Source organism: Erythrolamprus reginae, chromosome 4, assembly GCF_031021105.1.
Source record: "Erythrolamprus reginae isolate rEryReg1 chromosome 4, rEryReg1.hap1, whole genome shotgun sequence".
NCBI lineage: Eukaryota > Metazoa > Chordata > Lepidosauria > Squamata > Dipsadidae > Erythrolamprus > Erythrolamprus reginae.
This window is the reverse complement of record NC_091953.1, coordinates 24,071,590-24,099,522: the sequence shown is the minus strand read 5'-3', so window position 1 is coordinate 24,099,522 and position 27,933 is coordinate 24,071,590. Positions and strand designations below refer to the sequence as shown.

The 27,933-nt window shown below is 42.0% G+C and overlaps 1 protein-coding gene across 1 annotated transcript; it reads right to left on the bottom strand.

Moving 5' to 3' along the window:
- Window positions 1–101: 101 nt before the first annotated feature.
- On the bottom strand, window positions 102–11,352 carry SHISA2 (shisa family member 2). Its single transcript, XM_070751688.1, has 2 exons — window positions 11,016–11,352; window positions 102–764 (listed from the first exon to the last, which is right to left on the bottom strand). The coding sequence occupies exons 1-2, from the start codon at window positions 11,350–11,352 to the stop codon at window positions 211–213; spliced, it is 891 nt and encodes a 296-aa protein (XP_070607789.1). The 3' UTR covers window positions 102–210.
- Between the last annotated feature and the right edge of the window lie 16,581 nt (window positions 11,353–27,933).

Below are 27,933 nucleotides of genomic sequence, written 5' to 3'. Positions count from 1 at the left end.
GAATGGAGGCATTGCCTAGAAATACCACTTCCAGGTACCTTGATACAGTTTTTTCTTGCTGTATCCAGTGAAAACCAGGAATAGACGCTGTCCGAAGCACAGGCTTTCCAAAATTATTTACAAATTGTTGCTTTGTACAGTTTGTTGTTACTACTCCTTCGTGCATCATTGTAACCGGTTTGATTTCTTGATTTCTTCCCTTCTTAAGAGTTACACGGTCACTGCAGGATACATTTTCTGTTCGCTAGTACTGTGGGGATAGGGCGACTGGACTGGCCTGTACCCGCTCTGCAGGCTATCCAGGAAAGGAGGGACAGAGGCCATGGGCATGGAGTCATGTTGCACAGCATACCCCACGTACTGTGGGTGCAAATACTGTCCTTGATGAGGCACTATCTGTGTGGCCTGTTGGCAGTTCAGCACTGAGAAATTAGTTGGCATGTTGACATATACATTATTCATGGCCCCCTCTGGTAAGCAGCAGTTCGCTTGTGATCTGCTGGGGGCAGCCCTGGCACCAGAGTTGGCACTTGAACTTGAGCTGGCAGCTGTGCTTGATTGACGCGAGGATGATCCCCGGGAGGTGCTGGCACTTGGGATCATGGGGATTGTCTCCATTATCCGGTTCCCTGCAGGAGCCCGGCTCTGCTGTGGTTCTTGCTTGGGCCGCAGACACCGGCAACAGCAAGCGGCCACGAGGGATCCCAGAATAATGAATGCCACAAAAACAGACCCCACGATAAGGAATGGCACATAAATAGGCACTGCCGGCAGAAAAGAAGAAAAACTTGTGAGGATTTGTTCTACTAGGGAAAAATGCAGATTATACAATAGTGAGACATTTCCGGCTATGTTTTTTTTTAACCTCCGGCAAGACAAAAGTAAACAAGGAATTGGTAAAGGAGTCTTCCCAACCTATTGAAGTCCAAGTAGGCTGAACTATAATTCCCAAAATAACAAAGCCTGTGACTGATAATTAGAGAATTCAATATACCTGGAAGGTTTGGGGGAAAAACACTAGCTTTTTGAGTTGTTTCACAAAATGCAATCAGAAGTGCTAGCAAAATTGTAACAAGAATGACATCAAATAAATAAGTAAGTACATAAATACTTAAGTAAGTAAGTGGGTGGGTGGGTGGGTGGGTGGGTGGGTGGATGGATGGATAGGTAGGTAGGTAGGTAGGTAGGTAGGTAGATGATAGATAGATAGATAGATAGATAGATAGATAGATAGATAGATAGATAGATAGATAGATAGATAGATAGATAGATAGATAGTAAACTACTTCTAGAATCCTGCCACTAAACTGCAGGGACTCAACACTAACTTGAAGATACAAATATATATAGAGAAGCAGGAAGTCCTCGTTTATGATTAGGGATCTGTGCCCTAATGTAAACAAGAAGGTTTGCTAGTTTCCCCCTCACATTTTTACACCGTTACCCACACACTTCATATTTCAAATATGGCTGAAGAGAGCTGTACCCCAAATATCAGCCTAGGGAACTCTAATGCAATTCATTAGTCCCCATCATTCATCTGCAATATTAGAATAAACAAACAAGATTAAAATAATGCATATGAAATGCTTTGATCAATGCAATGAGCTTGGTTAATGCTAAAGTAACTCTCACATGCAATTAAATAAATTATCCAAAATCCATATTAAGAGAATACTCTGAGCAATAGAAGATCTATGGCTATGTATTTCAGGTTTCAGCTCAAGTTCAATAACACTTCCACTATTTTACTATTTTACTATTATGATATTCAAAACACAGTTTATGGTTAATGGTGTGATCATAGCATTAATTAAGGAAGATGACTTAGCCTCCCGAGTCTACGGAGAGGGGCGGCATACAAATCTAATAAATAAATAAATAAGTAAATAAAATGATTAAAATCTCGAGGGAGAATATGAATTAGAACATGTTACTGTTAATATCTGGGGCATTTTTGTAGCAGATTATATTTTAATCCATGGAAATTGGGCCACATTCGTTTCTGACATTCTTTTAGGTTGCTCTGAGAATTCACACCCAAAATTGTTGGAAAGTGGAACCAGACAATAACAGGTCTCTTAGTTTTTCCAGAGTAAAGTTTAACCTGAAACAAGAAAGCTTGTAATTATTATGTAAACTTTCACTCCAGCTAATCTAGATATAGCTTCAGCATTACTTTTGTACTTTCTTTTGGGTATTCAACAAGAGTACTATTCTGGATTTTTTTTCTTATTTCTATATATTTTCAGGTAAACACTGAAGGGATAGAGTCCGTGAATAAAAAGAAAAAAAAAACTGGAAAGGGGACCCACCGAATGATCATGCACACACATTCCAAAAAAGATGTTTCTACCCGAGAGCCTCTATCCCAACTTTCAGCCAACATGGTATCTTCCAACACTGGAGGAATAAAATTTGTTGATCATGAAATACAGTGATACCTCATCTTACAAACGCCTCATCATACAAACTTTTCGAGATACAAACCCGGGGTTTAAGATTTTTTTGCCTCTTCTTTCAAACTATTTTCACCTTACAAACCCACCGCCGCCACTGGGATGCCCCGCCTCCGGATTTCCATTGCCAGCGAAGCACCCGTTTTTGTGCTGCTGGGAATTCCCTGAGGCTCCCCTCTATGGGAAACCCCACCTCTGTACTTCTGTATTTTTGTGATGCTGCAGGGGAATCCCAGCAGCGCAAAAACGGGCGCTTCGGCTGGCAAAAGGGGTGAATTTGGGGCTTGCACGCATTAATTGTTTTTCCATTGATTCCTATGGAAAACATTGTTTCATCTTACAAACTTTTCACCTTAAGAACCTCATCCCGTAACCAATTAAGTTTGTAAGACAAGGTATCACTGTATTTGATTGATCAACAAACTCCTGACTCAGACTTCCAGAACAACCAGGTCCCAAGATTATCAATTTCCTCCTGTGCCTAAACACATTACAGTAATAGAATGACCTTAACTAGGCTTACAAAATAATCTCAGTCAGGCTTAGTTAATATTTTGATGGGAAACCATCAAGGAATGTATACCACTTCTATATGATTGCCAACCCTACAGAGTTAGGATTAGGGTCAGGATTTACCTATGGGATATTGGTGGCTTAATGTGAGATATCTGTGAAACTGCTGTGGAAAGCATAGCTCAGAAAAAAATAGTTGTTTAAAGCAGGGGTCCCCAATCAGGATAGATAGCAAGAAATTGGTCTAAGTGATAGAATATAAAGTTTCTGTAGCTGAAGCAGGATTTTAAAAAACTGACTTCTCAACTTTTGTCTGAGCATACCTTAACTAACATATCACAATACTTAATTACTTTGTTGTGACATAGCTATGATTCTACTTAAAAGTGTCCCACTCCAAATCTCCATGACTTTTACTGTGTACTGTATTTATAATTAACTGCACAACCCAGCAAGGGAGCATTCTTTTATATCTATGTTCTAGTGGTTCCCAACTTTTCTAATGCTGCGACTTCTTAATATAGTTGTGGTGACTCCCAATCATAAGTCTAGCCCCAATTCTCCCAAAATAGCTTTAAGCTGATTGGCAGGAAGGTCAGAGGGACACCCCCACTGTAAACGCCTGATTGGTGGGATTGTAAAAATATATTCCAAGGCGCCAGAATAGAAGCTTTAGTTCCCAACACCCTGGGAAATTTGTCTTTTCTCATGCTCTTAGTCATTTCACCCCCAAAGAAGTCCTGACCCCCCAGGTTGAGAACCACTACTCTAACAAGATTTATTTTAGTTTATTTATTGGATTTGTATGCCGCCCCTCTCCGTAGACTCGAGGCGGCTAACAACAGTAATAAAAAACATCATATAAATCCAATACTAAAACGACTAAAAAACCAAACCTCCCTACAAACAAACATAGCATGCATAAATTGTAAAGGCCTAGGGGGAAAGAATATCTCAGTTCCCCCATGCCTGACGGCAGAGGTGGGTTTTAAGGAGCTTACGAAAGGCAAGGAGGGTGGGGGGCAATTCTAATCTCCGGGGGGAGTTGGTTCCAGAGGGCCGGGGCTGCCACAGAGACATTGTTTTGTTGACAGGACACGGAGAAGGCCCACTCTGTGGGACCTAACCGGTCGCTGGGATTCATGCGGCAGAAGGCGGTCTCGTAGGTACCCTGGTCCGGTGCCATGAAGGGCTTTATAGGTGATGACCAACACTTTGAATTGTGACCGGAAACTGATCGGCAACCAATGCAGACTGCGGAGTGTTGGTGTTACATGGGCATTTTTGGGAAAGCCCATGACTGCTCTCGCAGCTGCATTCTGCACGATCTGAAGTTTCCGAACACTCTTCAAAGGTAGCCCCATGTAGAGAGCATTACAGTAGTCGAGCCTCGAGGTGATGAGGGCATGAGTGACTGTGAGCAGTGACTCCCGGTCCAAATAGGTCCGCAACTGGTGCACCAGGCAAACCTGGGCAAACGCCCCCCTCGCCACAGCTGAAAGATGTTACTCTTTTGGATTTTATCTTACTTTAGTTTATTGACAAGTTATTTTTCAGTTAATCTTCTTAAAAATTAAAAGAAACTCTCCCACTATCATTTGTTTGACAATATGCAGTTTACCATACCAATCATTAATATTACAGCAACCACTGTGGCATCCTCATGGTCATGTGTTCAAAATTTGGGCATTTGGCAACTAACAAAAAGTAGAGCTGGGGTGGCGCAGCAGGTAGAGTGCTGTACTACAGGCCACTGAAGCTGACTGTAGCTCTGTAGATCAGCAGTTCAAATCTCATCACCGGCTCAAGGTTGACTCAGCCTTCCATCCTCCCGAGGGGGGTAAAATGAGGACCCAGATTGTGGGGACAGTATGCTGGCTGTGTTAAAAAGTGCTATTACCAACTTGTTTGTAAGCCGCCCTGAGTCTAAGGAGAAGAGCAGCATAAAAAAACTTCGAATAACTTCGAATAAATAAATAAGTAAATAAGTAAGTAAGTAAGTAAATAAGTAAGTAAGTAAGTAAGTAAGTAAGTAAGTAAGTAAGTAAGTAAGTAAGTAAGTAAGTAAGTAAGTAAGTAAGTAAGTAAATAAATAAAAGGCATTTGAGTCATTCTTTGTCAAGTGGACCAATTTTCAGAATCAGTTTCATTGAAATTGAAGGTGGTCGAGTGGGGATACCTGGCCCACTTGACAAAGAATGACCCATTTACAAAATGTATTTACAATAGTTGCAGCATTCTGTGTTTATGTGATCATATTTGTGACTTTCCCACTGGTTTCCAAGAAACAAAGCCAATTCACTTAATGATCATGCAGTTCACTTAATGTCAGGTGTGAAAGACCAGATCCACAAGTGAAGATTCAATTAACCTGATTTATTACTAAGTTCCTATGCACAGGTGGGGGGATCTGCTTAGTTAGATATGGGTCAACAGCACTGAAAGGAAGAGTTGGACTTTGCCCGCTTGTGGTTACCTAGGGATTCTAGGCTAATTCCCCCTTTCCATTCCAACCCCAAGATTTTTTCTTTTACACTTAGCAACTTCAATGATTCACTTAACCAGGGCAAAACAGCCCATAAAATTGGGTACCTTGCTTAGCAACAGAAATTCTGGTCCCAATTGTGATAATAAATTACTGTACTTTAAATATATATTCCAGTTGGGTAGTTCAATAATTGCAACTGTTTTTTTTGCTAAAAATAATAATAATCAGGGGATATCAAAAGATCTTATTTATTGTTGTTGTTGTTGTTGTTGTTGTTATTATTATTATTATTATTATTATTATTATTATTATTGAAACATAGAAGATTGACGGCAGAAAAAGACCTCATGGTCCATCTAGTCTGCCCTTATACTATTTCCTGTATTTTTATCTTAGGATGGATATATGTTTATCCCAGGCATGTTTAAATTCAGTTACTGTGGATTTACCAACCACGTCCGCTGGAAGTTGGTTCCAAGCATCTACTACTCTTTCAGTAAAAGATAAATTGTGTGAAATGGTACTAACTCCTAACTAAATGACTGCAGCTTATAAGCATTTAAATCCAAGACATCATCAACTCAATTAGTTGCCGCTGGTCATGTGCTTATACCTATGAAAACTTTTTAATGTCTTTTTTTATGACTCCACTTTTTAAAATCCCTGCTCTCGGCACACAACATTATAGTAATATTTTCAGGTACTTCCTGCACTGTGATATCCTACATGTTGTTCAATTATTATGCATTGCTCAACCCTGAACTTTAAGTTTTGCTCCTTATACCATCCATCTTGTCAACTTGCATGGTTTTGATTTTTTTTGCCATGTATATGTATACATTCAAAATAGACTATGATGTTTCTCTGTGTCATATGTGTGTATCTGCGTGAGAGAGAAGATATATGCATAATGGTTACCCTTTGAGAGCTGAATGCAATGAAATTTCATTTTAATGTATGCTGATTAGAGTACATCTAAAGTAACAATAAATATTCTATTCCATTCCTATTTTAATTTCTATTCCTATTCCATTCTATTCTTCTATCCTAAAGCCATTACAGCGTTCCCTCAATTTTCGCGGGTTCGAACTTCGCGGAAAGTCTATACCACGGTTTTTCAAAAATATTAATTAAAAAATACTTTGCGGGTTTTTTCCCTATACCACGGTTTTTCCCATCCGATGATGTTATATGCCATCGCCAAACTTTAGTCTGCCTTTAATAAATATTTTTTTTAATGAACTTTAATAAATAAACATGGTGAGTAATAATCTGAATGGTTGCTAAGGGAATGGGAAATTGCAATTTAGGGGTTTAAAGTGCTAAAGGAAGGCTTGTGATACTGTTCATAGCCAAAAATAATGTATTTACTTCCGCATCTCTACTTCGCGGAAATTCAACTTTCGCGGGTGGTCTCGGAACGCATCCCCCGCGGAAAGCGAGGGAACACTGTATTGCAATTTAGAAAACATTCCAAAATAGTGACTTTTCACACTGAAAAGTCTGCTGAGTGTAAGTGTTGTAAGAGTGTACTGTTTTCTTGTGTTATTTGGGTCACAAAATTTTAGGAGCAACAAGTAATGAGGACATTAACAGATCAAAGCACAAAATGGGAGCTTTGTATGTGAATGGATGATGTTTTTTATGCATTGTGGTTATCTATCTATCTATCTATCTACCTACCTACCTACAGTAGTACCTCTACTTACCAACTTAATTCTTTTCATGACCAGGTTCTTAAGTAGAAATGTTTGTAAGAAGAAGCAATTGTTCCCATAGGAATCAATGTAAAAGCAAATAATGTGTGCAATTGGGGAAACCACAGGGAGGATGGAGGCCCTGTTTCCTCGCAGGAAATTCCTAGAGAGGCCCCACGGAGGCTTCTCCTTGCCGTTTCCAGTTACAGTTTCGGAGGCTCGGGTTTGTAGGTGGAAAATGGTTCTTGAGAAGAGGCAAAAAAATCTTGAACGGCTGGTTCTTATCTAGAAAAGTTTGTAAGTAGAGGTGTTCTTACGTAGAGGTACCACTCTATCTATCTATCTATCTATCTATCTATCTATCTATCTATCTATCTATCTATCTATCTATCTATCTTTAATTTATATGCCACCCAACTCCCTAAGACTCTTATGGTACATTAATTTTAAGGGATTTTGAGGGAAGCAGCTCTGGAAAACTTTTCTGGAAGTTTCAGAAAGTTTCACAAGTGGGATACTTGTACATCTATATCACAAGAGGATTGTTTTGAAATGACTTTTCTTAAACTTTAAACAAAGGCAAGTACTGTATAAAAGAATTCCTGAACTTAGGATAACTATACAAATATTAACACTAAATGTGTTTGGCAGAATGCTCTAAAATTCTCTTGCTATGTGATTGAATACAAAGAAACTAAATAAAATGCATTTCAATTTAAAGTACAAGTTTTCCATCTCATCAATGACACGCTTGTGCATGCAAATAACTCAAGCACTTTCTGTTAAACAAGAGCCTGTTCCCAAGCCACTTTCAAGTTCTCTACATTTAATAACTTTTGAGCCTTTTCAACAGTATCATTTGCAGATTTATCGTATGGTGTGTGTCTTCCTGGACTAATTACCTTGTAATTATGGGCGGTTGAAACACGCAGGCAGGACACCTACAATAGCCCATCCTGGGCCCCAAGGTGGAACTAGAGCTGGATCTATACCAGAGGTCTTCAAACTTGGCAACTTTAAGACTTGTGGACTTCAATTCTCCAGCCAGCATCCACAAGTCTTAAAGTTGCCAAGTTTGGGGGGACCCCTGATCTGAGCCCTGAACCAGATTGCCTTCAGAAATCGTGGACAGGAGCTGGGCCAGAGCTAACCACAACAGAATGGAATCTGCAAAGGATACTGTTGAAAAGACTAAAAAGTTATTAAATGTAGAGAACTTGAAAGTGACTTGGGAGAAGGCTCTCCTTTAACAGAAAGTGCTTAAGTTATTTGCACGCACATGCATGTCATTGATAAGACAGTCACTTGTGTGAGATTGTATAGATCAGTGATGGCGAACCTATTTTGGTTCACGTGCCAAAAGGGGGGATGTGGGTAGGCTTTCCTCCCCCATGCATGCACATCTTTGTGACAATGCCCCTGCACATGCCTCACTGAAGCTTGGGACGTGAAAAAATAGGCAACCCGGAAGTTCGGAAAATGGACTTCCAGTTTGCCCGTTGTGCCGTTTTCTGCACTCCGGAGAGTTCAGGGAAGTTTCCCTGAAGCATCCGGAGGGCAAAATAGAATAGAATTTTATTGGCTAAGTGTGATTGGACACACAAGGAATTTGTCTTGGTGCATATGCTCTCAGTGTCCAGTGCCATGTTATTCCTTTGTGAATTCTCACAACCTAAGTCAATTTGGGAAAAGGAATCCTCAATCTGAGTATTGTATTGGCAGTTCTGTGTTAGCAAAAACTTCAGAAGAAAAGGATTTAGGGGTAGTGATTTCTGACAGTCTCAAAATGGGGTGAACAGTGCAGTCAGGCGGTAGGGAAAGCAAGTAAGATGCTTGGCTGCATAGCTAGAGGTATAACAAGCAGGAAGAGGGAGATTATGATCCCGCTATATAGAATGCTGGTGAGACCACATTTGGAATACTGTGTTCAGTTCTGGAGACCTCACCTACAAAAAGATATTGACAAAATTGAACGGGTCCAAAGACGGGCTACAAGAATGGTGGAAGGTCTTAAGCATAAAATGTATCAGGAAAGACTTAATGAACTCAATCTGTATAGTCTGGAGGACAGAAGGAAAAGGGGGGACATGATCGAAACATTTAAATATGTTAAAGGGTTAAATAAGGTCCAGGAGGGAAGTGTTGTTAATAGGAAAGTGAACACAAGAACAAGGGGACACAATCTGAAGTTAGTTGGGGGAAAGATCAAAAGCAACATGAGAAAATATTATTTTACTGAAAGAGTAGTAGATCCTTGGAACAAACTTCCAGCAGACGTGGTAGATAAATCCACAGTAACTGAATTTAAACATGCCTGGGATAAACATATATCCATCCTAAGATAAAATACAGAAAATAGTATAAGGGCAGACTAGATGGACCATGAGGTCTTTTTCTGCCGTCAGACTTCTATGTTTCTATGTTTCTAATTGAGAAGCCAGATTCACTTAACAGTTACTAAATGAACGACTGTAGTGATTCGCTTCATAACTGTGGCCAGAAAGGTCATAAAAGGTGTTTATTTTTGCTTCTGCGCATGCTGAAACACGGGCGCACCTGTGGCTCCATCCGCGATTTTGCTTCCTCCACAGGTGCAGCAGCAAAATTGCACTGGACCCGCAAGAACTTATGAACTGCGGCGACAAGCACAATTTAGCGTTCCGGCTCGTAGCCCACTGTTGATTTTGCTCCATTTTACGAACAACATTGCCAGTTTTGTCAATTGAAGTGCCGCAAAAAGGCATGACCCCGGAACAAGGCGATAAATATGAATCCGTTGCCAAGGGTGTGGATTCTGATGATCATGGGGACCAGGGGCAGATTCCCATTAGTGCCATTACCAGTGCGCTGCATGTGCAGCTTTAGGTCTCGAGTATGCGCATGTGCCCCAGGGTGTTTTTGCCTCTGCGCATGCACGAGACCAGAGGTTGTGCATGCAGCATAGCGATTGCTACCAGTGCGCTATCCTTAACCGTACTGGTAGAAACCCACTACTGATGGGGGCACTGACAAGGTGTTAACTGAAAAAAACGGTCACAAGTCACTTTTCAGTGCCCTTGTTAAGTTTGAGCAGTCATTAAAGGAACTGTTGGAGCAGCCGAGGTGGCACAGTGGGTGGAGTGCAGTACTGCAGGCCACTAAAGTTCAAATCTCATCACCGGCTCAAGGTTGACTCAGCCGTTCATCCTTCCAAGGTGGGTAAAACGAGGACCTGGATTGTGGGGGCAATATGCTGGCTCTGTTAAAAAGTCCTATTGCTAACATGCTGTTCTGCCCTTTGTTAAAAGGGCATTATAAATAAATAAACTATTATTATTATTATTATTATTATTATTATTATTATTATTATTATTATTATAGAAACATAGAACATTGACGGCAGAAAAAGACCTCATGGTCCATCTAGTCTGCCCTTATACTATTTCCTGTATTTTATCTTAGGATGGATATATGTTTATCCCAGGCATGTTTAAATTCAGTTACTGTGGATTTACCAACCACGTCTGATGGAAGTTTGTTCCAAGCATCTACTACTCTTTCAGTAAAAGAATATTTTCTCACATGACTTCTGATCTTTTCCCCAACTAACTTCAGATTGTGCCCCCTTGTTCTTGTGTTCACTTTCCTATTGAAAACACTTCCCTCCTGAATGTTATTTAACCCTAGTTATTATTTAACCCATATTATTATTGTTGTTGTTGTTGTTGTTGTTGTAAATCGAGGACTACCTGCACACACAAGCATTTCAAATCCCAAAGGGGGGGGGGGGGAAAGGGGGGGTAACTTGAGGGAAGATTTCAATGGGAGGAGAGTTCAATGCAACGGTGGGAGTTATCAGGCTCCCCACCACCTCCGTACCTGCCGCGCTGTCTGGCCCGTCTTTGTCCGGCCGGCCGTGCTCGGCTCCGCCGTGTTGCCGGTCGTTGTCACACGCGCCCTGATCCAGGCGGACCTCCGGCCGAGCGCAGCAGTAGCGAAGCGCGCAGGTGCCGCAGCAAATGGTGGCGTCGCTCTCGTCGAAGTGTTCCGGGCACTGGAAACCTTCCCGCCACGACGCCCCGTCTTGCCAGCCGTGGCAATACTCTCCGCTTGCCAGCGCCCCGCGCGCCGTCAGCCCCACCAGCAGCAGCAGCAGAAGAAAAAGCAGCCGCCCTCCCGGCCCCTCCAGCAGCTGCCAACGCCGGCACCGCCACATGGCACCGCGAGGCGGGCGGACGGGCGGGTTCGGAGGTTCCGTCGGCGACGCAAAGGCCGCCCCGTCCCGCTCTCTCTCTCTCCTCCGGCTGCCTGGGTTGACAGTGACACAGGCAGCGGCCGCCGAAGTTCGTGGGAGCCGAGAAATGAGGGCTAGGAATGGTGTGTGTGTGTGTGTGTTGCTAATAGACGACCCCTGAATTGTGTGTGTGCGCGCGCGCGCCTGTGGCTAATAGATGACCCCTGAAGTAAGTGGCAACTTGTCACCTCGCTGCAGCAACAGGCTAGGGACTGACTGTGTGACTGTTGCTAATGGACGACCCCTGAAGTAAGTGAACTCTCTGTGTGTGACTGTTGCTAATAGACGACCCCTGAAGTGGCAACTGTGGTTCGTCACTTCGCTGCAGCAATTGGATAAGAACTATCTCTTTCTGTATGTGTGCGCGTGTGTGTGTGAGAGTGAGACTTGCTAATAGACGACCCCTGAAGTAAGTGCCAACTAGTTTGTCACCTCGCTGCAGCAACTGACTAGGAACGGTGTGTGCGTGTGTGTCTGTGTGTGTCTCTTCCTGTGAGGCCAAAGGACAAGTTAAAGAGCCTGCGGTCCGCCGAAGGGTTTGGGGCTGAGGTAAAACAGCCAAGCGGTGCCCCCCGCTCCCTGCCGCCACCGACAGGAGGCGGAGAAAGCCCCGTTGGGAATCCAAAAATCGCCCCCTCAGCTTTTCCTCCCTCCTCGGGCCAAGTTTACTCGGCGACTCTGGTTCTCCTCGGCCGCCCCGCCAACTCTCGGTCGTCGAGGAACTTCGGCATCTCGCCTGGGGGGTGGGGGGCTTCCTTCGTCGCCGAGTCCACACAAAAAACGCGGGCGCGAGTAATGGGGAGCCCCGAGCGGGACGAAGCCGAGTGAAGGAGGGAAAACGCCGCCGCTTCGGCCGGGAAGGGAGGGAGGCAGAGGCGACGAGCCGCTCTTAACAAACGGAAAGACGAACTTCTGGGCAAGGTTGTCGCCCCGAGACCGGCAGGACGGAGCGTAGCACTGCGGCCACCATAACGCTCCCACGGTGCGCGTGGTTGGTCGGTTGACGGGGGGAAAGGGGGCCGAGGGGCCCACCTGGCGGCGGGCAAGAGACGCCGCGTCCCCTTCCTCACACGCGCGCACGCGGCTCTCCCCTCGCACACCCGCTGCGGGAGCTTCTCAGCCCCTCTTAAGTCCGGAGAGTCTCCATATCCTGAAGTCGTGATCCCAGTCGAGCTCCTTGACGCCCATGGAGGAGCTTCGTGGAAAGGTCTGCGCTGCAAATAGCGGGGAGGGGTCGGGAAAGAGCCCCGCTTGGAGAGCCGCGGTCTCTCGCTCCGTGCCCGGCGCGGTTCCAAAATCCACCGTTGGTTTTTCCTTCTGGCTCGAAGAGGCGGCGCTTTTCTGCCCGAGGACGACTTTTAACCTTCCGGTCTTCTCTCAGCCGGCGACGGCAGAAAAAAAAAACTCCAAGCGGAGGTTTCCCGACGCCGGCAACCGCGAGATGCTACTGGTGGTGCGCGCGGATCGCTTTGCGCTCCCTTGCGTTCTCTGTTGTTATTATAGGCAGCCGGACGCTCTCCGGCCGCACATGCGCCCTGAGAACCGGCACTCTCGTTCGCTGGGAAAGGAGAGTGGTGGGTTTGGGGGTTGGTTTTTTGGGGGGATGCTCTTTTCAGCTCAAGGGAGCCTGGCGATTGGCTCACTCACTCCCCCCCGGATAGAATAGAATAGGATGAATAGAGTAGAATAAATAAAATAGAATACGACAAATAGAACAGAATAGGATGAGTAGAATAGAATAAATAGAATAGAAAGAATAGGATATGACAAATAGAATAGAATGAATAGAATAGGATGAATAGAATAGGGCCAATAGAATGAAGAGAATAGAATAGGACGAGAAGAATAGAATAAATAGAATAGGATGAATAGAATAGAATAAACAGAATATAATAGCATAGGTTGAATAGAATAGGATGAATAGAATAGAATGGAATTTTATTGGCCAAGTGTGATTGGACTCACAAGGAGTGCATCTTGGTGCATATGATCTCAGTGTACATAAAAGAAAAGATAAATTCATCAAGAATCATAAGATACAACACTTAATGATAGTCCGAGTACAAATAAGCAATCAAATCATATTAGAAAATTGCAAGGGTACAAATCGCAAAGTGACAGTCATTCAGTCATAAGTGGGAGGAGATGGGTGATGGGAACAATGAGAAGATTAATAGTAGTGCAGACTTAGGAAATAATTTGACAGTGTTGAGGGAATTACAGTACAGTATTTGTTTAGCAGAGTGATGGTGTTGGGGGAGGGGAGAGGAAGAACAGCTGGTGGGAATTGCAAAACCAGCATCGGCTTGCTCAAAATAGATGGAGATTGATAGCCTTCCAAGGGTTTCTGATTAAACTACATGGAATTGCGTTGTGTGGGGAAATCCGAAGGTGCTCTCCCCCCCACACACACACCCAGGAGGCAACTGGATTTTCAAGACCTGGTTGACTGAGAATCTCCACAGATATTTGCATGGGGAAAAGAAGGGTCATTGTCGGCCTCTTGCTCTGGCTACACTCTCTTGTGAAACGAACATAAGCCCAGAGTGCCCGTTTAAAAGAACAAACAAAAGGAACAGATGGAGGTGCTGTGATCACATCAAATTGAGTTAAATATTGGGAAGAATTGGGCTCATTAGATAGAGTTTTGGCCTGTGAAGATGATGGCTTCTTTAGAATAGAATAGAATTAGAATTGAATTCTTTATTGGACAAGTGTGATTGGACACACAAAGGATTTGTCATTGGTACATATGCTGTCAGTGTACATAAAATAAAAGATACATTTGTTAGGAATTATGAGGTACAACACTTAATGATTGTCATAGGGTAGAAATAAGCAATCAGGAAACAACATTAATGTTCTGCTGGTGTGTTTCAACTGCCCGTAATTACAGGGTAATTAGTCCAGGAAGACACACATCACACGATAAAAGGAAAACCCAAAAGTTTTTATAAACAGAAAAACAGAAACAGCTCCCTTTTTAAATGCCAAAGGGATTTTCTGGTACACACAAGGCACAGGTTAAATGCAATCCAATTGCTCACCCAATAACTGGGAAATTGAGTCCAATTCTAAAGTCCAGAGAGTCCACACCCAATCTTGAACAGCACAAAAATCATGATCTTGACGAAACAACGAATCAGATAAACTGCCATGAGGCTAAAACACCAGGCTGCACTTTTATCTGTAGCACTAATTACAGCAGCCCCACCTAACCACAGGTAGCCTCATTTTCTCTTGTAATAATCCTTCAGTTGTTGTCTCCTATGCATCACTCTACGCATGTGTGGATGTGTCATTAATTCTTGTTCAGAATCCAGGGATGATACAGATGATTGATCTCCTCCTGGGCTGTCTCCCAAACTCCCCTCTTCCCTGTCACTCACGCTTCCTTGGTCAGAGAAGGCTTCATCGGCAGATTCCATCGGGAGCAAAACAGGCCTGCGGCATGTGGATGTCTCCCCCACATCCACCTGCACATTCCTTGGGGCAGGAGCTGGGTCAGAGCTAACCACAACAATTAATATAAATCATAAGGATACAAGCAACAAGTTACAGTCATAAATGGGAGGAGATGGGTGATAGGATCTAGTGACTACTGATTCAGAAATGGTGAATGTGACGCAGTTCTAAGCATGGCCTGGGCCTGATCTAGCCATCTATCTGTGTTTTTCTCTCCCTATATGCCAACAAAACAGCTGTCAGAAATGACAAATTCCTGGTTGGGGCACCCTTCACATTTTTCTAACCTCTGCAATAAAACAAGAAAAGGGAGATACCGCAGCTAATGTTTACTACTTGATTGCTTCTCAGCAGTAACAGCTGCTAAGTAGCTTCAAAATAAACAATGTGTGTGTTAAGCAGGATTACTCTGTGCATAGTGTGTTATGTACTTTAACACTGTGTATACATCCATGTCCCAAAGATGTGCAAACCTATTAAATCAGAAAGATAACACAAGTTTTTTTTCTTAATTAACACAAGTATCTGTGGTTTTTAGAAACAGCCCTGCCAAGTTTAATTTGCTTTAATGGAAAAGGACAGGAAATATATTGCAAGTTGATAGTATTTTCTTTAAGGTCCTTGGTGCTCTGAGAGCTTTCTTTGCGCTTTTTTTTTAAATTCAGAGAGCACCAAGTATTTTCTTCTATTCGTATTTGCTTTATTTAGAATCTTTATTTATTTAGAAACCAAAAAGATGTTCTTGTAAAACAAGATTCTCTACTCCGAAGGTGGACAAAAATACACTGCTCAAAATAATAAAGGGAACACTCAAAGAACACATCCTAGATCTGAATGAATGAAATATTCTCATTGAATACTTTGTTCTGTACAAAGTTGAATGTGCTGACAACATGTGAAATAGATTGTCAATCAGTGTTGCTTCCTAAGTGGACAGTTTGATTTACTTGAGTTATATTGTGTCGTATAAGTGTTCCCTTGATTTTTTTGAGCAGTATAATCCAATAGAATAGAATAGTTCTATTCTACTCCAATAGAATGGTTGGAGTATTAGGAATTCCTAAAATGATTTTTGTATTTAAGAAAATTAAGTAAACCCTCAGAATAAATTCCTATGTTCACCTCTGAGAGGCAACCAATTCTTTAATTTTCTAAGGCTTGTATGCAGTGTAGGGCTGCAAAACTTTTCACTACCACACTGTGGGGGTGGCTTATTATGTTGGTGTGACTTGCCGACCATGTGACCAGGTGGGAGTGGCTTGTTGAGCATGTGACCAGGGGGTGGCTTAAAGGTCATGAGACTGGCTTAAAGGTACCCAATTTGACATCACTCATGTTAAGGATTTGGGTTAGGGTTAGGGTGCCTGGCCTCTCCCCACCTTAAAAGAAATACAATTTCCATATCTATTTACTGTTACTGAACATCCAAAATATACTATGTAATTCTATGTATATATGCCATACATATTACACATAGGCACACAAAAATATATATTATTTATTATATAAAGTGTATGTAGAAACATAGAAGACTGACGGCAGAAAAAGACCTCATGGTCCATCTAGTCCAGTGTTTCCCAACCAGTGTGCAGTGGCACACTAGTGTGCCGCGGGACATGGTCAGGTGTGCCGCGAGCCCGGCCTGGCTGGAGCTTCCCTGGCGGTGACGGCGTGAGCTTTTAGGGCCCGGTGGGAGGGCACCGACCACTGTTGCTTTTAAGCTGCGTGGGCGTGCGCCCGCACAGCCATTAGGAAAACCCCCCGCAGAAATTTTTGAAGTGGCGCAAAGCCACACAGTCCTGAATCGCTCCCTTCTCCGGCCAGCAAAGTCTGCTGCCTAGGAAAGCGGCGCATTTGAAAAACGCGCGTTTTAAAAGCGCGCCGCTTTCCTAGGCAGCCGGCTTGCTGGCCGGAGAAGCAAGCGATCCGGGACTGTGTGGCTTTGCACTGTGATGACAACAATGGCGCCGTGGTGGCTTTCAAGCACCGCCCTTCATGGCGCCCCACCACCTGTTCCTGCAGATAGAAGTCAGGCGGGGTACTGGGAGGCGGAGGCGGAGCGTGGCTGGGCGCTGAGCGCCATGGACACCTGGGAGGGCGAAGGGGTGAATGTGGCTGCTGCCTCTTAGGCGGAGGCGAAGGAGACAGTGGAGTCCGTGCTGGGACCATGCGGGGCTGCTGATCCGGGGGGCTGCGGACCGGCAAGCCGCCCTCCACTCTCTCTTTCTCTCTCTGTTGCTGGTGTGGTGCACGAGAGAGAAAGAGAGAGAGAAAAAGGAGGAGAGAAAGCAAGAGAGAAAGAGAGAGAAGTAAAAGCAAGAGAGAAAGAGAGAAGGAAAACAAGAGAGAGAAAGAAAGAAAGCAAGGGAGAGCGAGAGAAAGCAAGAGAGAGAGAAAGAAAGAGAGAATAAAAGAGAGAGCAAGAGAGAGAGAGAGAATGCAAGAGAAAGAGAGAAAGCAAATAAGAGAGAAAGAGGGAGGGAAGGAGGGAGAGAGAAAGAGCAAAAAAGAGAGGAAGGAATAAAGAAAGAGGGATGGAGAGAGAGAGAGGGAAAGAAAGAGGGAGGGAGAGAGAAATAGGGTGAAATGGAGGAAGAGAGGGTTTTTTGTCAAAACGTTTTTAGCCCCCCCCCCCCCCCCGGCTCAATGTTCCCCAGGATTTTGTAAATGTGAATAATGTGCCGCGGCTCAAAAAAGGTTGGGAAACACTGATCTAGTCTGCCCTTATACTATTTCCTGTATTTTATCTTACAATGGATATATGTTTATCCCAGGCATGTTTAAATTCAGTTACTGTGGATTTATCTACCACATCTGCTGGAAGTTTGTTCCAAGGATCTACTACTCTTTCAGTAAAATAATATTTTCTCATGTTGCTTTTGATCTTTCCCCCAACTAACTTCAGATTGTGTCCCCTTGTTCTTGTGTTCACTTTCCTATTAACAACACTTCCCTCCTGGACCTTATTTAACCCTTTAACATATTTAAATGTTTCAATCATGTCCCCCCTTTTCCTTCTGTGTTCCAGACTATACAGATTGAGTTCATTAAGTCTTTCCTGATACGTTTTATGCTTAAGACCTTCCACCATTCTTGTAGCCCGTCTTTGGACCCGTTCAATTTTGTCAATATCTTTTTGTAGGTGAGGTTTCCAGAACTGAACACAGTATTCCAAATGTGGTCTCACCAGCGCTCTATATAAGGTTATACAAATTCAACCTCAGTTACTGCTATAGAAAAAACATACCCAGAGTCCAGAAGGGAAAAAAAATTAAAAATTCAAAATTTTTCTACTGGTTCTGCGTACCTGACTGTACCCGTAGGAGCCCATCACTGCTTGTATGTCAAGTATCTCAATTTACAGAAAGTGAGTAAGTAAATCACATTCTTTGTCTTCCTCATCCAAACTTCTTCACAGTCTTTCACACACACACAAAAAAAATCATGCACATCCGCATAAAGCAGAAACCAGTTTGCTCACAAAACAAATTATGCACACATAATACTAAAGATGCTAACTTTTAACCCCATAGAGTTTAGCATACTTCTGTTCCATATATTTACACAGGTTCATGTACTTTCACACATTCCTCCACACACCTCCATTACAGAATTCCACAGTAAGCTTTTTTCCTAAGCCTAATTGCAGCTAGTTGGAAGAAATATTTGAAAAGAGGAAGATTAAACATTCCTTGGGCAGCACTGCTGCCACATTGCATCACCCAATCCTTTTTTTCCCTATCATACTGAAATTTACATTTGAAAAAAGACTACCATTATGCATACTTTTCAGGTCTAATTGCTACATAGTTGGGAAGAAAATAAAAATAAAAGGAATGGAGGTTTCAACTTCACTCCCTGAATTCTCCGACAAGCCATATTGAAGTCTTTACATTTTAGATTTATTAAAGTTGAGAAATAGACCATTAGAGACTGCACAAATTACTTCTTGTCAGTAGGTGATACCATTCTTCTCCCTGATTCCTACTATTCAGCAATCATTTTCTGCCTAGTAGGCTGATTTGAATTCATGCATGATCTTATTGATTGATTGATTGATTGATTGATTGACTTGATTTGATTTGTATGCCGCCCCTCTCCGGAGACTCGGGGCGGCTAACAGCAATAATAAAACAGCATATAATAATAATCCAATACTAAAAACAGTTAAAAACCCATTACAAAAACCAAACATACCTACAGACATACCATGCATAAAATTGTAAAGGCCTAGGGGGAAAGAGTATCTCAATTCTCCCATGCCTGGCAGCAGAGGTGGGTTTTAAGCAGCTTACGAAAGGCAGGGAGGGCAATTCTAATTTCTGTGGGGAGTTGATTCCAGAGGGCCAGGGCCGCCACAGAGAAGGCTCTTCCCCTGGGTCCCGCCAAGCAACATTGTTTAGTTGACGGGACCCGGAGAAGACCCACTCTGTGGGACCTAACTGGTCGCTGGGATTCGTGCAGCAGAAGGCAGTCTCTGAGATAATCTGGTCCGGTGCCATGAAGGGCTTTATAGGTCATAACCAACACTTTGAATTGTGACCGGAAACTGATCGGCAACCAATGGAGACTGCGGAGTGTTGGTGTAACATGGGCATATTTGGGAAAGCCCATGATTGCTCTCGCAGCTGCATTCTTGTCCAACCTGTAATCTTCTAACAAACATAAAGTCATCATGAACTTCAATGATGACTAGACTGGATACTAGCAAATGTTATGACTGCAAAGTCTAATCAGATTAATGAATGAATGAATACGTTTGGCTGCTCAAGTCATACATGATGACTCCTAGTAGGGTACAACATTAAAAATCAACAATATAAAAACCTCAGGAACCCCCATCCACCAGAAACAGAATAATATAATACCCTTGATCAGCTCTAAATCAACACAGGGTTCCCAAGCCCACTAGAAGAACCAGGATTCAGGGCCTTCTGGAAAAGTAAGCAGGGGAGAGACTTATTTCTAAGGAAATGATGTTTCAAAGGAACCACTACAGGGGAGGCCCTTTTTCTAGGTCCCATTAGTTGTCCATTCTTAATAGATGGGATCCACAACATATCCTGCTTTCTCAACTGATCAGCTGGGTAGATATAATGGGGGAAGCGGTAGTTTTTTAAATACCCTGGCCCCAACCCAGGCAGGATTTTAAAGGTGATAACTATAGGTTTACTATCAATATCTGCCAAGAATGTGGAATGCCTGTCTGGCTGATAGGCCTAAGCAAACCTACTTGTTTAATCTGTTTAAGGAAATGATTATTTACTCAGCTTCTGTTTATCTAAGTTAATTAAAACTCTTCTGTTTGTCTAAAGTAAAAAAAAGTTAATCAGACACTCCTCTGTTTAGTTAGGAATCAAACCTTGATATGAGTTGTCTGTATACTATGTGTCATGTATTAACTATTTAGCATTGTAACTAAATTAGTAAAAGTTAATCTTGTATACACAAGAAATTTGCTAATTAAAAAAGAACCGCAAGTCCAGGAAGAGAGAGCTTCTGAATATGGGGGCAGCTGTGCTCAGGGAGAGATATTTTTTCTAACTAGGACAAGCTTTGCTCAAGAAATCATGTCTCTGTGTCTATGATTCCTACAGGTAAACAGCACTTTGAATTGCACCTGGAAGCAAATTGGTAACCTGTGCTGCTCCAGCAGAAGAGGAGACACATATTTATTTATTTATTTAATATTTATTTTTTGGATTTGTATGCCGCCCCTCTCCGTAGACTCCGGGCGGCTAACAACAATGATAAAAAACAACATGTAACAATCCAATCAATAAAACAACTCAAACCCCTTATTATAAACCAGACATACACACAAACATACCATGCATAACTTGTAATGACCTAGGGGGAAGGAATATCTTAACTCCCCCATGCCTGGCGGCATAAGTGAGTCTTGAGTAGTTTATGAAAGACAGGTAGGGTGGGGGCAGTTTTAATCTCCAGGGGGAGTTGGTTCCAGAGGGCCGGGGCCACCACAGAGAAGGATCTTCCCATGGGGCCCACCAAACGACATTGTTTAGTCGACAGGACCCGGAGAAGGCCAACTCTGTGGGACCTTATCGGTCACTGGGATTCGTGTGGTAGCAGGCGGTTCCGGAGGTAAACTGGTCCAATGCCATGTAGGGTTTTAAAGGTCATGACCAATATATGCATCTGAGTTTGCACAGAACTGTGCGGGATGCTGCATTTTGGACCAACTGAAGCTTTTGAATACTCTTCAAGGGCAGCCTCAAGTAGAACACAGTAGAGTAATCCAATTGGAGGTGGTAGGAGTATAGCTGCTGCCTGTTGGTCCTGGAATGAGCACATAACACACAGAATGTTGGTTCTCAAGGCCTATTAGCTAAAGATAAACACAGTTCATATCCTAAAAAAGAGATGAGCAGACTATTTTGACCCATTTCGTTATTTTAATAGGTCCCTTGGAACTCTCAACCAGAGCTATAATGCCAAAACAAACACAAATGTAACTGAGAGTTAAAATAGGTCCGAGACCATCTCTTTGCTCTACATTAAACATCAAAACTGAACCACAGGATATCCCTGCTTACTTACCTTAAATAAGCAGGAATATCCTGTGGAAGAGAGAGTGGTTATTTTGCTGCTATTGCTAAACAATTGAGAAGAAAAAGTTGTAGCTAACACTCAGGCAACTTATTCACAGCAATACCTGATGTATTGGTTTTCCCTTTTTAAATGTTTTATATGAAATTGATTTTTTCTCTCTCTCTCCCCCTGCGTAGAAGATACTGAGGTATAGGAGGAGGGATTGCTTGACTTTGAAATGGAAAATGCATTAAACTTTAATTACAAATAACCCACCAAAACCGACTTCAGTTTTGCTGTGATTATAAAAATATTGCGCTGGATTTGGATTTGTGGTTCTCTTTTGCCTATGGAAGGCATGTTCTTTCTGTGTGAGGAATATATATTCATGCTCAAGGCAACGTTAAGAGTTTGAGAGAAGACTGGGCAAAATGTTAATTTGAACCTGGCCTCCTGTATATTTCTCTCGCAGCATTTTCTGTCAATGTAATTTTTCTTTCTTTCTTTTCTTGTACATTGAAGTAAGCGATCCAGGGAACGAGAAATGAATACTACTGAAATCACTCTGGGGATTAATTTTAATTTATGGGTTATATTGATTGAATGAAAAGCATCTAGCTAATAGTTTCAAATACTGAATCATAGCTTGGAAAGGATCCCATATGTTCCATTTTGAAAATAAATGTAATTATTGTGAAAACTCTTACACAAAGGGACTGCTGTAGTAATTGTCTCGTACCTACTATCTGGATCAATGTATCTCAACTTTTGCAACTTTAAGGTGTGTGAACTCAAACCCCCAGATTTCCCCAGACACCACGGCTGTTTGGGGAATTCTCAGAGTTGAAATCTACACATCGTAAAGTTTTAAATGATGTGGATGAAAACAAGATAGTTTTCTGATGAAATTAGTCTGTCTTGCTTCTATTTTGTGGCGAATTATGGGAATTCTCCTACTTAATCTGGTGATTATTTTGATTTTACCTGGAGGAAATATGAAGGAATTGTTATCATGCGTTTTGTAAAACTGACACAGTGACCTATGGCTAAGCTAATCCTCTTAATATGGATTTCCCCCGGGCCGTTCCATTTTATGTATGGTTTGTTTGGGATGTATGACTGTTTTTTATATTAATAGGTTTTAAACTGTTTTTAATCATTAGATTTGTACTGTATTTTGTTGTTGTGAGCCACTCCGAGTCTCCAGAGAGGGGCGGCATACAAATCTAATAAATAATAATAATAATAATAATAATAATAATAATAATAATAATAATAACAACAACGAGTCTGGCATAAGCCCGTGAAAGTGGTCCCAGTGGTACTTGGCACTCTGGGCGCAGTACCAAAGGATCTCAGCGGACATTTGAAAACCATTGGAATTGACAAAATCTCCATCTGTCAATTGCAAAAGGCCGTTTTACTGGGATCGGCAAACATAATTCGCTGCTACATCACGCAGTCCTAGGTGCTTGGGGAGCGCCCGACTGGTGATGAAATATGAAATCCAGCATAGTGATCTTGTTTGCTGTGTTGTACTGACATAATAATAATAATAATAATAATAATAATAATAATAATAATAATAATAATAATAATAATAATAAATATAGTGCTATAAAATAATGCTTGTCCCAGCCCTGGCACAAGTCACAGAATAAAATGGAGTAGTACAAGATGAAATACTATGCCAAATTTATGATAAGGGTTTTTATACAAACACACAAACATACACACACAAATAAAAGAGAGAGAGAGAGAGAGAGAGAGAGAGAGAGAGAGAGAGAGAGAGAATGAGAATGAATTATGGAGAAATACTACATACAAAAATTAAAAATATCCCAGTTGCCCCAAATCATTTCAAATACTCAATATAAGGACTATTAATATACAATAGTAATCAATGGTACTTGAAAAGTACAAGAGTAACATTTCAATAATAAAATGTGTTTCACAGTTATTCCAATGATGGACATCCCTTGGGTGAAATGCTCCAGACATACAATTTACACTTAAGGAAAAAACACATGAAAATTGTGTAAATGGCATAATATTGAACTAAGCTCCATACCAATCCAGGGACATTTCCATATGTATTAATAAATAAAGCAGTGTAAAACTATAAGCTCTTTTACATGGCAGCCAGCCCTTGCTGGGAAAAGCTTGAGATGTGGTTGTGCACATTCTCATGGAGGTAGTGCATTTGTACACCTGATCAATAAGCAATGCAGATATGTGCCTCACTCTAGAATCTTGATTCATTGATGAAAAGGACTCCAAGGTGTGGGGAAGACGTATAACTTTAAAGCCAAGATCAGAATATGTGCCAGTATGTATGAAGTGATTTCAAGAGAAACTACACCTGGTTTTTCATAACCAGCAAGTGGATTTTGCTATATAATTCATGGCGAATGCTTACTTTTGAAAAATTAATTTTATATGAAAGATGTAAGCCTAGAAATCAGTGTAATCAGAGACCTTCGTTTTTTGGGTAACATGTTATATACACTGCTAAAAAAAAATAGTAACAGAAAATAATTGACAAACACTGTCATAATGTAACAAAAAAAGAATCTATAGAACTTCACAAGCTGACTTTGGGGTAAAGTGTTTTTCAGCCTAACCTACACTACAGCTACAGCGATCCCTCGATCTTCGCAATCTCGATCTTTGCGAAACGCTACATCGCGATTTTTCAAAAAATAATAAATTTAAAATACCAAGAGTCACTTCTCTGTCTCTTTCTCTTTCTTTCCTGTCATTCTCTGCTTCAGTCATTTCCTCATTTCTCTTTTTTTCTCCCCTTTTTTCTATCATTTCTCTCTCTCTTCCTTCCACTCTTCTCTCTCTCTCTTTCTTCCTCTCTCTCACTGTCTTCCTTCCTTTCTCATCTTTCCTTCTCTCTCTCTTTCTCTATCTTGCTTCTTCCTCTCTCACACTCTCTTCCTCCCTCTCTCATCTCTTTCTTTCCTTCTCTCTCTTTCTCTATCTCTCCCCCTCTTGCTCTCGAGCGGCAAACGGCGGGCGGGCGGGCGGGTGAACAGGCGAGCGGCAAACGGCGGACAGGCGAGCGGCAAACGGCGGCTGGGTGGGCGGGTGAACGGACAAACAACGAACGAGCGGCGGGCGGGCGAAAGGACGAGCGGCGAACGGACGAACGAGTGGCGGGCGGGCGAAAGGACGAGCTATCTAATACTGTATTAGTCGCTCCCCGGCTCCACCATCTGCGCATGCGCAGCCATTGAAAAAAGGGCGCGCATGCGCAGATGGTGTTTTTACTTCCGCACCACTATATCGCGAAAAATCGAGTATCGCGAGGGGTCTTGGAACGTAACCCTCGCGATACTCGAGGGATCACTGTACTGTTATTTCTGGGATGGAAAAAAATCTACGTAAGCTATTTTGAACTTCTTGAGCTGAAGAGAACAGAAATCCATCACTTCAATAAATAAGCAACTAGGCCGTTCTGGGGAAGAAACAGGAAACTAAAGACAGCAAAGTGGTGATTTTGTTATTATTGTTCTTTTATATATATATATATAAAACATAAAGCTTATTGTGAGGCTTTTCTGGATTTCATCTCTTTCTATTTTGAAATGGCAAGGAAGTGTTTATTATACAGTACTTTGTAAGTATAAAGCATAATGTACTTTATACTTACAAACGTTATAAAAGTTATAAACACTTTATAAAATAAAAGTGATTATTTTCACAAGTTGTGCTCGTGGGACTTCAGAAATGACCCAGAGATTTGGGGATCAAATCTACTGCAATTTATGAAAGCAATAGCTTTCAGCCCATGGCTTTTGTATATAAAAGATCCAATACAGACGGAGCAAAATATTTAATACATTTTTAAAAGGGTAGGCTTGGCAGCTTTAGGAATAAAAATGAATAAATATAAAATATTTATGTTCTAATTATTCTATTCCCCCACTCATCATCTAGTCAGCAGTGATTACAAATAGACGCAATTAAACAGCAAAGACTTTTTTTTTCTTTTTAAGTAGTTGACATGCATCTCAGTAAAAGCATATTCTTTCCTCAGCTTTAATCTTTTGCTGTTCTGCTTAGAGAACTAAGCAAACAAGATGGGGATCCTAAAACATTTATCTGCAAAAAAAAAAGCCACTTGAGCACAATGGAATAAATTATAAATTAATCTGGTCAGGGCTGCATTATGAAATTGCGATGATCTACCCTTTATTCCAATTGTGATAATTATCGCACTGTCTTCCTTTTGAATGATGTGCTTACAACTTCTGCCATATTTAATCGAGTTATAATTCTAATGAGTAGCATTTTCAGATTTTTGTAGACCGATCGGGGGCTATGATGCTTGCAACTGAAAAAGGGCCAGATGGAAGAATAGCAAACCCCAAACAACATTACCATGTTATTAGTAGTATAATTAAATATAAGATGTTGATTTGGTTATGATACAGTTTCTCCTTGGTTCTTCTTTACATGTTCCGTTTTCATTCTTTAATTCTATTATTCATGCTGGTTTATTATTTATTTATTTTTATTTATTTATTTATTAGATTTGTATGCCGCCCCTCTCCGTAGAGGGGCGGCATACAAATCTAATAAATAGATTTAGTAGTTATCTAATAAATAGATTTACCATGTTATTTATTTTTATTTATTTATTTATTAGATTTGTATGCTGCCCTCTCCGTATGTCGGGGCGGCTCACAACATACAATAGAACAATTCACAACAAATCTAATAAATTTTAAAAAAAACATTAAAAAACCCCATTATTAAACCAGACATACACACAGACATGCCATACATAAATTGTATAGGCCCGGGGAGGGCGGGAATGCCTCAATTCCCCCATGCCTGATGACAGAGGTGAGTTTTAAGGAGTTTACAGAAGGCAAGGAGGGTGGGGGCAGTTCTAATCTCTGGGGGGAGCTGGTTCCAGAGAGTCGGGGCCGCCACAAAGAAGGTTCTTCCCCTGGGACCCGCCAGACAACATTGTTTAGTCAACAGGACCCAGAGAAGGTCAACTCTGTGGGACCTAATCGGTCGCTGGGATTCATGCAGCAGAAGGCGGTCCCGGAGATATTCTGGTCCGATGCCCTGAAGGGCTTTATTTATTACACAAAATGTTTTAATACTAAAAAAACCCCTCTTTTAGTAATAGTCAATTCATTCAGAGGTAGGGGATCTGGGATCTTCCACATTTTATTAACCAATGGGTAAAATGATGCTGGGATTTGTCATTGAGCAATATCTCCAATTATAAGTGAGTTAATTAAAAGTATTATATGAAGGTATACTCAGTGAAATTATCAGGACTGACAAGATAATTCTGCAGGTCAGAAATGCTACAAAATATTTATGTCATAGGTTAGAAACTCTAACTGCACATGACTACTAAATAACTTTTAAAAGATATCCTCTGACTTAACCCTACACAATTTTTGACAAATGGCAGTCCAATCTTTTCTTGAAATAACGAAGCTCCCACAACGTCCAAAGGCAAAGCTCCCACAACGTCCAAAGGCAAAGCTGTTCCATTGGTTGATTGTTCTCACTGTCAGAAATTCTTTCCTTATTTCCAGGTTGAATCTCTCCTAGGTCAATTTCCATCCATTATTCTTTGCCAACGTCCTTCAGGGGTCTTGGAAAATAGCTTGACCCCCTCCTCTCTGTGGTAGCCCCTCAAATATTGGAACACTGCTATCATGTCTCCCCTAGTCTTTCTCTTCACTAGATTAGCCAAGCCCAGTTTCTATAACTGGTTTTTCATATGTTTTAGTCTCCAGTGTCCTAATCATCCTGGTTGCTCTTCTCTGCATTTTTTCCAGAGTCTCAACCATTTTTTATAGTGTGATGGCCATTAAACATGATTACTGTACAGTGGTACCTCGTGATACGAACCCCTCGTCATACGAACTTTCTGAGATACGAACCCAGGGTTCGGAAATTTTTTGCCTCTTCTTCCGAACTTTTTCCATCTTACGAACCCGCCGCCCCAATGCCAAACCTGGAAGTTCGTCAAAAGTTCGGGTTCGGTTGGCCGCTGAGAAGCCCCGCCGCAGGGCTGTCGCCTTTTGAAACAGCCGGGGGGCTTCTCGGCATTCTCCTGAACGCCGAACCTGTAAGTTCGACAAAAGTTCAGGATCGGCATTCGGGTTTAGGAGGACGCTGAGAAGCCCCGCCGCCCGGCTGTCAGCTTTGCAAAAGAGCCATGGAGCTGTCGGCTGGTTGGGAGGCTCAAACGGAGGTGGGGAATCCCAATAGGGAATTCCATGGGCGGAGCTTTGATGTCACAAAGACATCCTTCCTGGAGTCCACGTTTCAGCCGGCCAGGAAGGACATCTTCGTGACGTTAAAGCTCCGCCGAGAAGCCCCCCGGCTGTTTCAAAAGGCAACAGCCGGGCGCCGCCGCCCAGCAGAGTGCCATTTTTGCGGGGGGGTGGGTGGGTGTTTCTTGCACACATTAATTGATTTTACATTGTTTCCTAT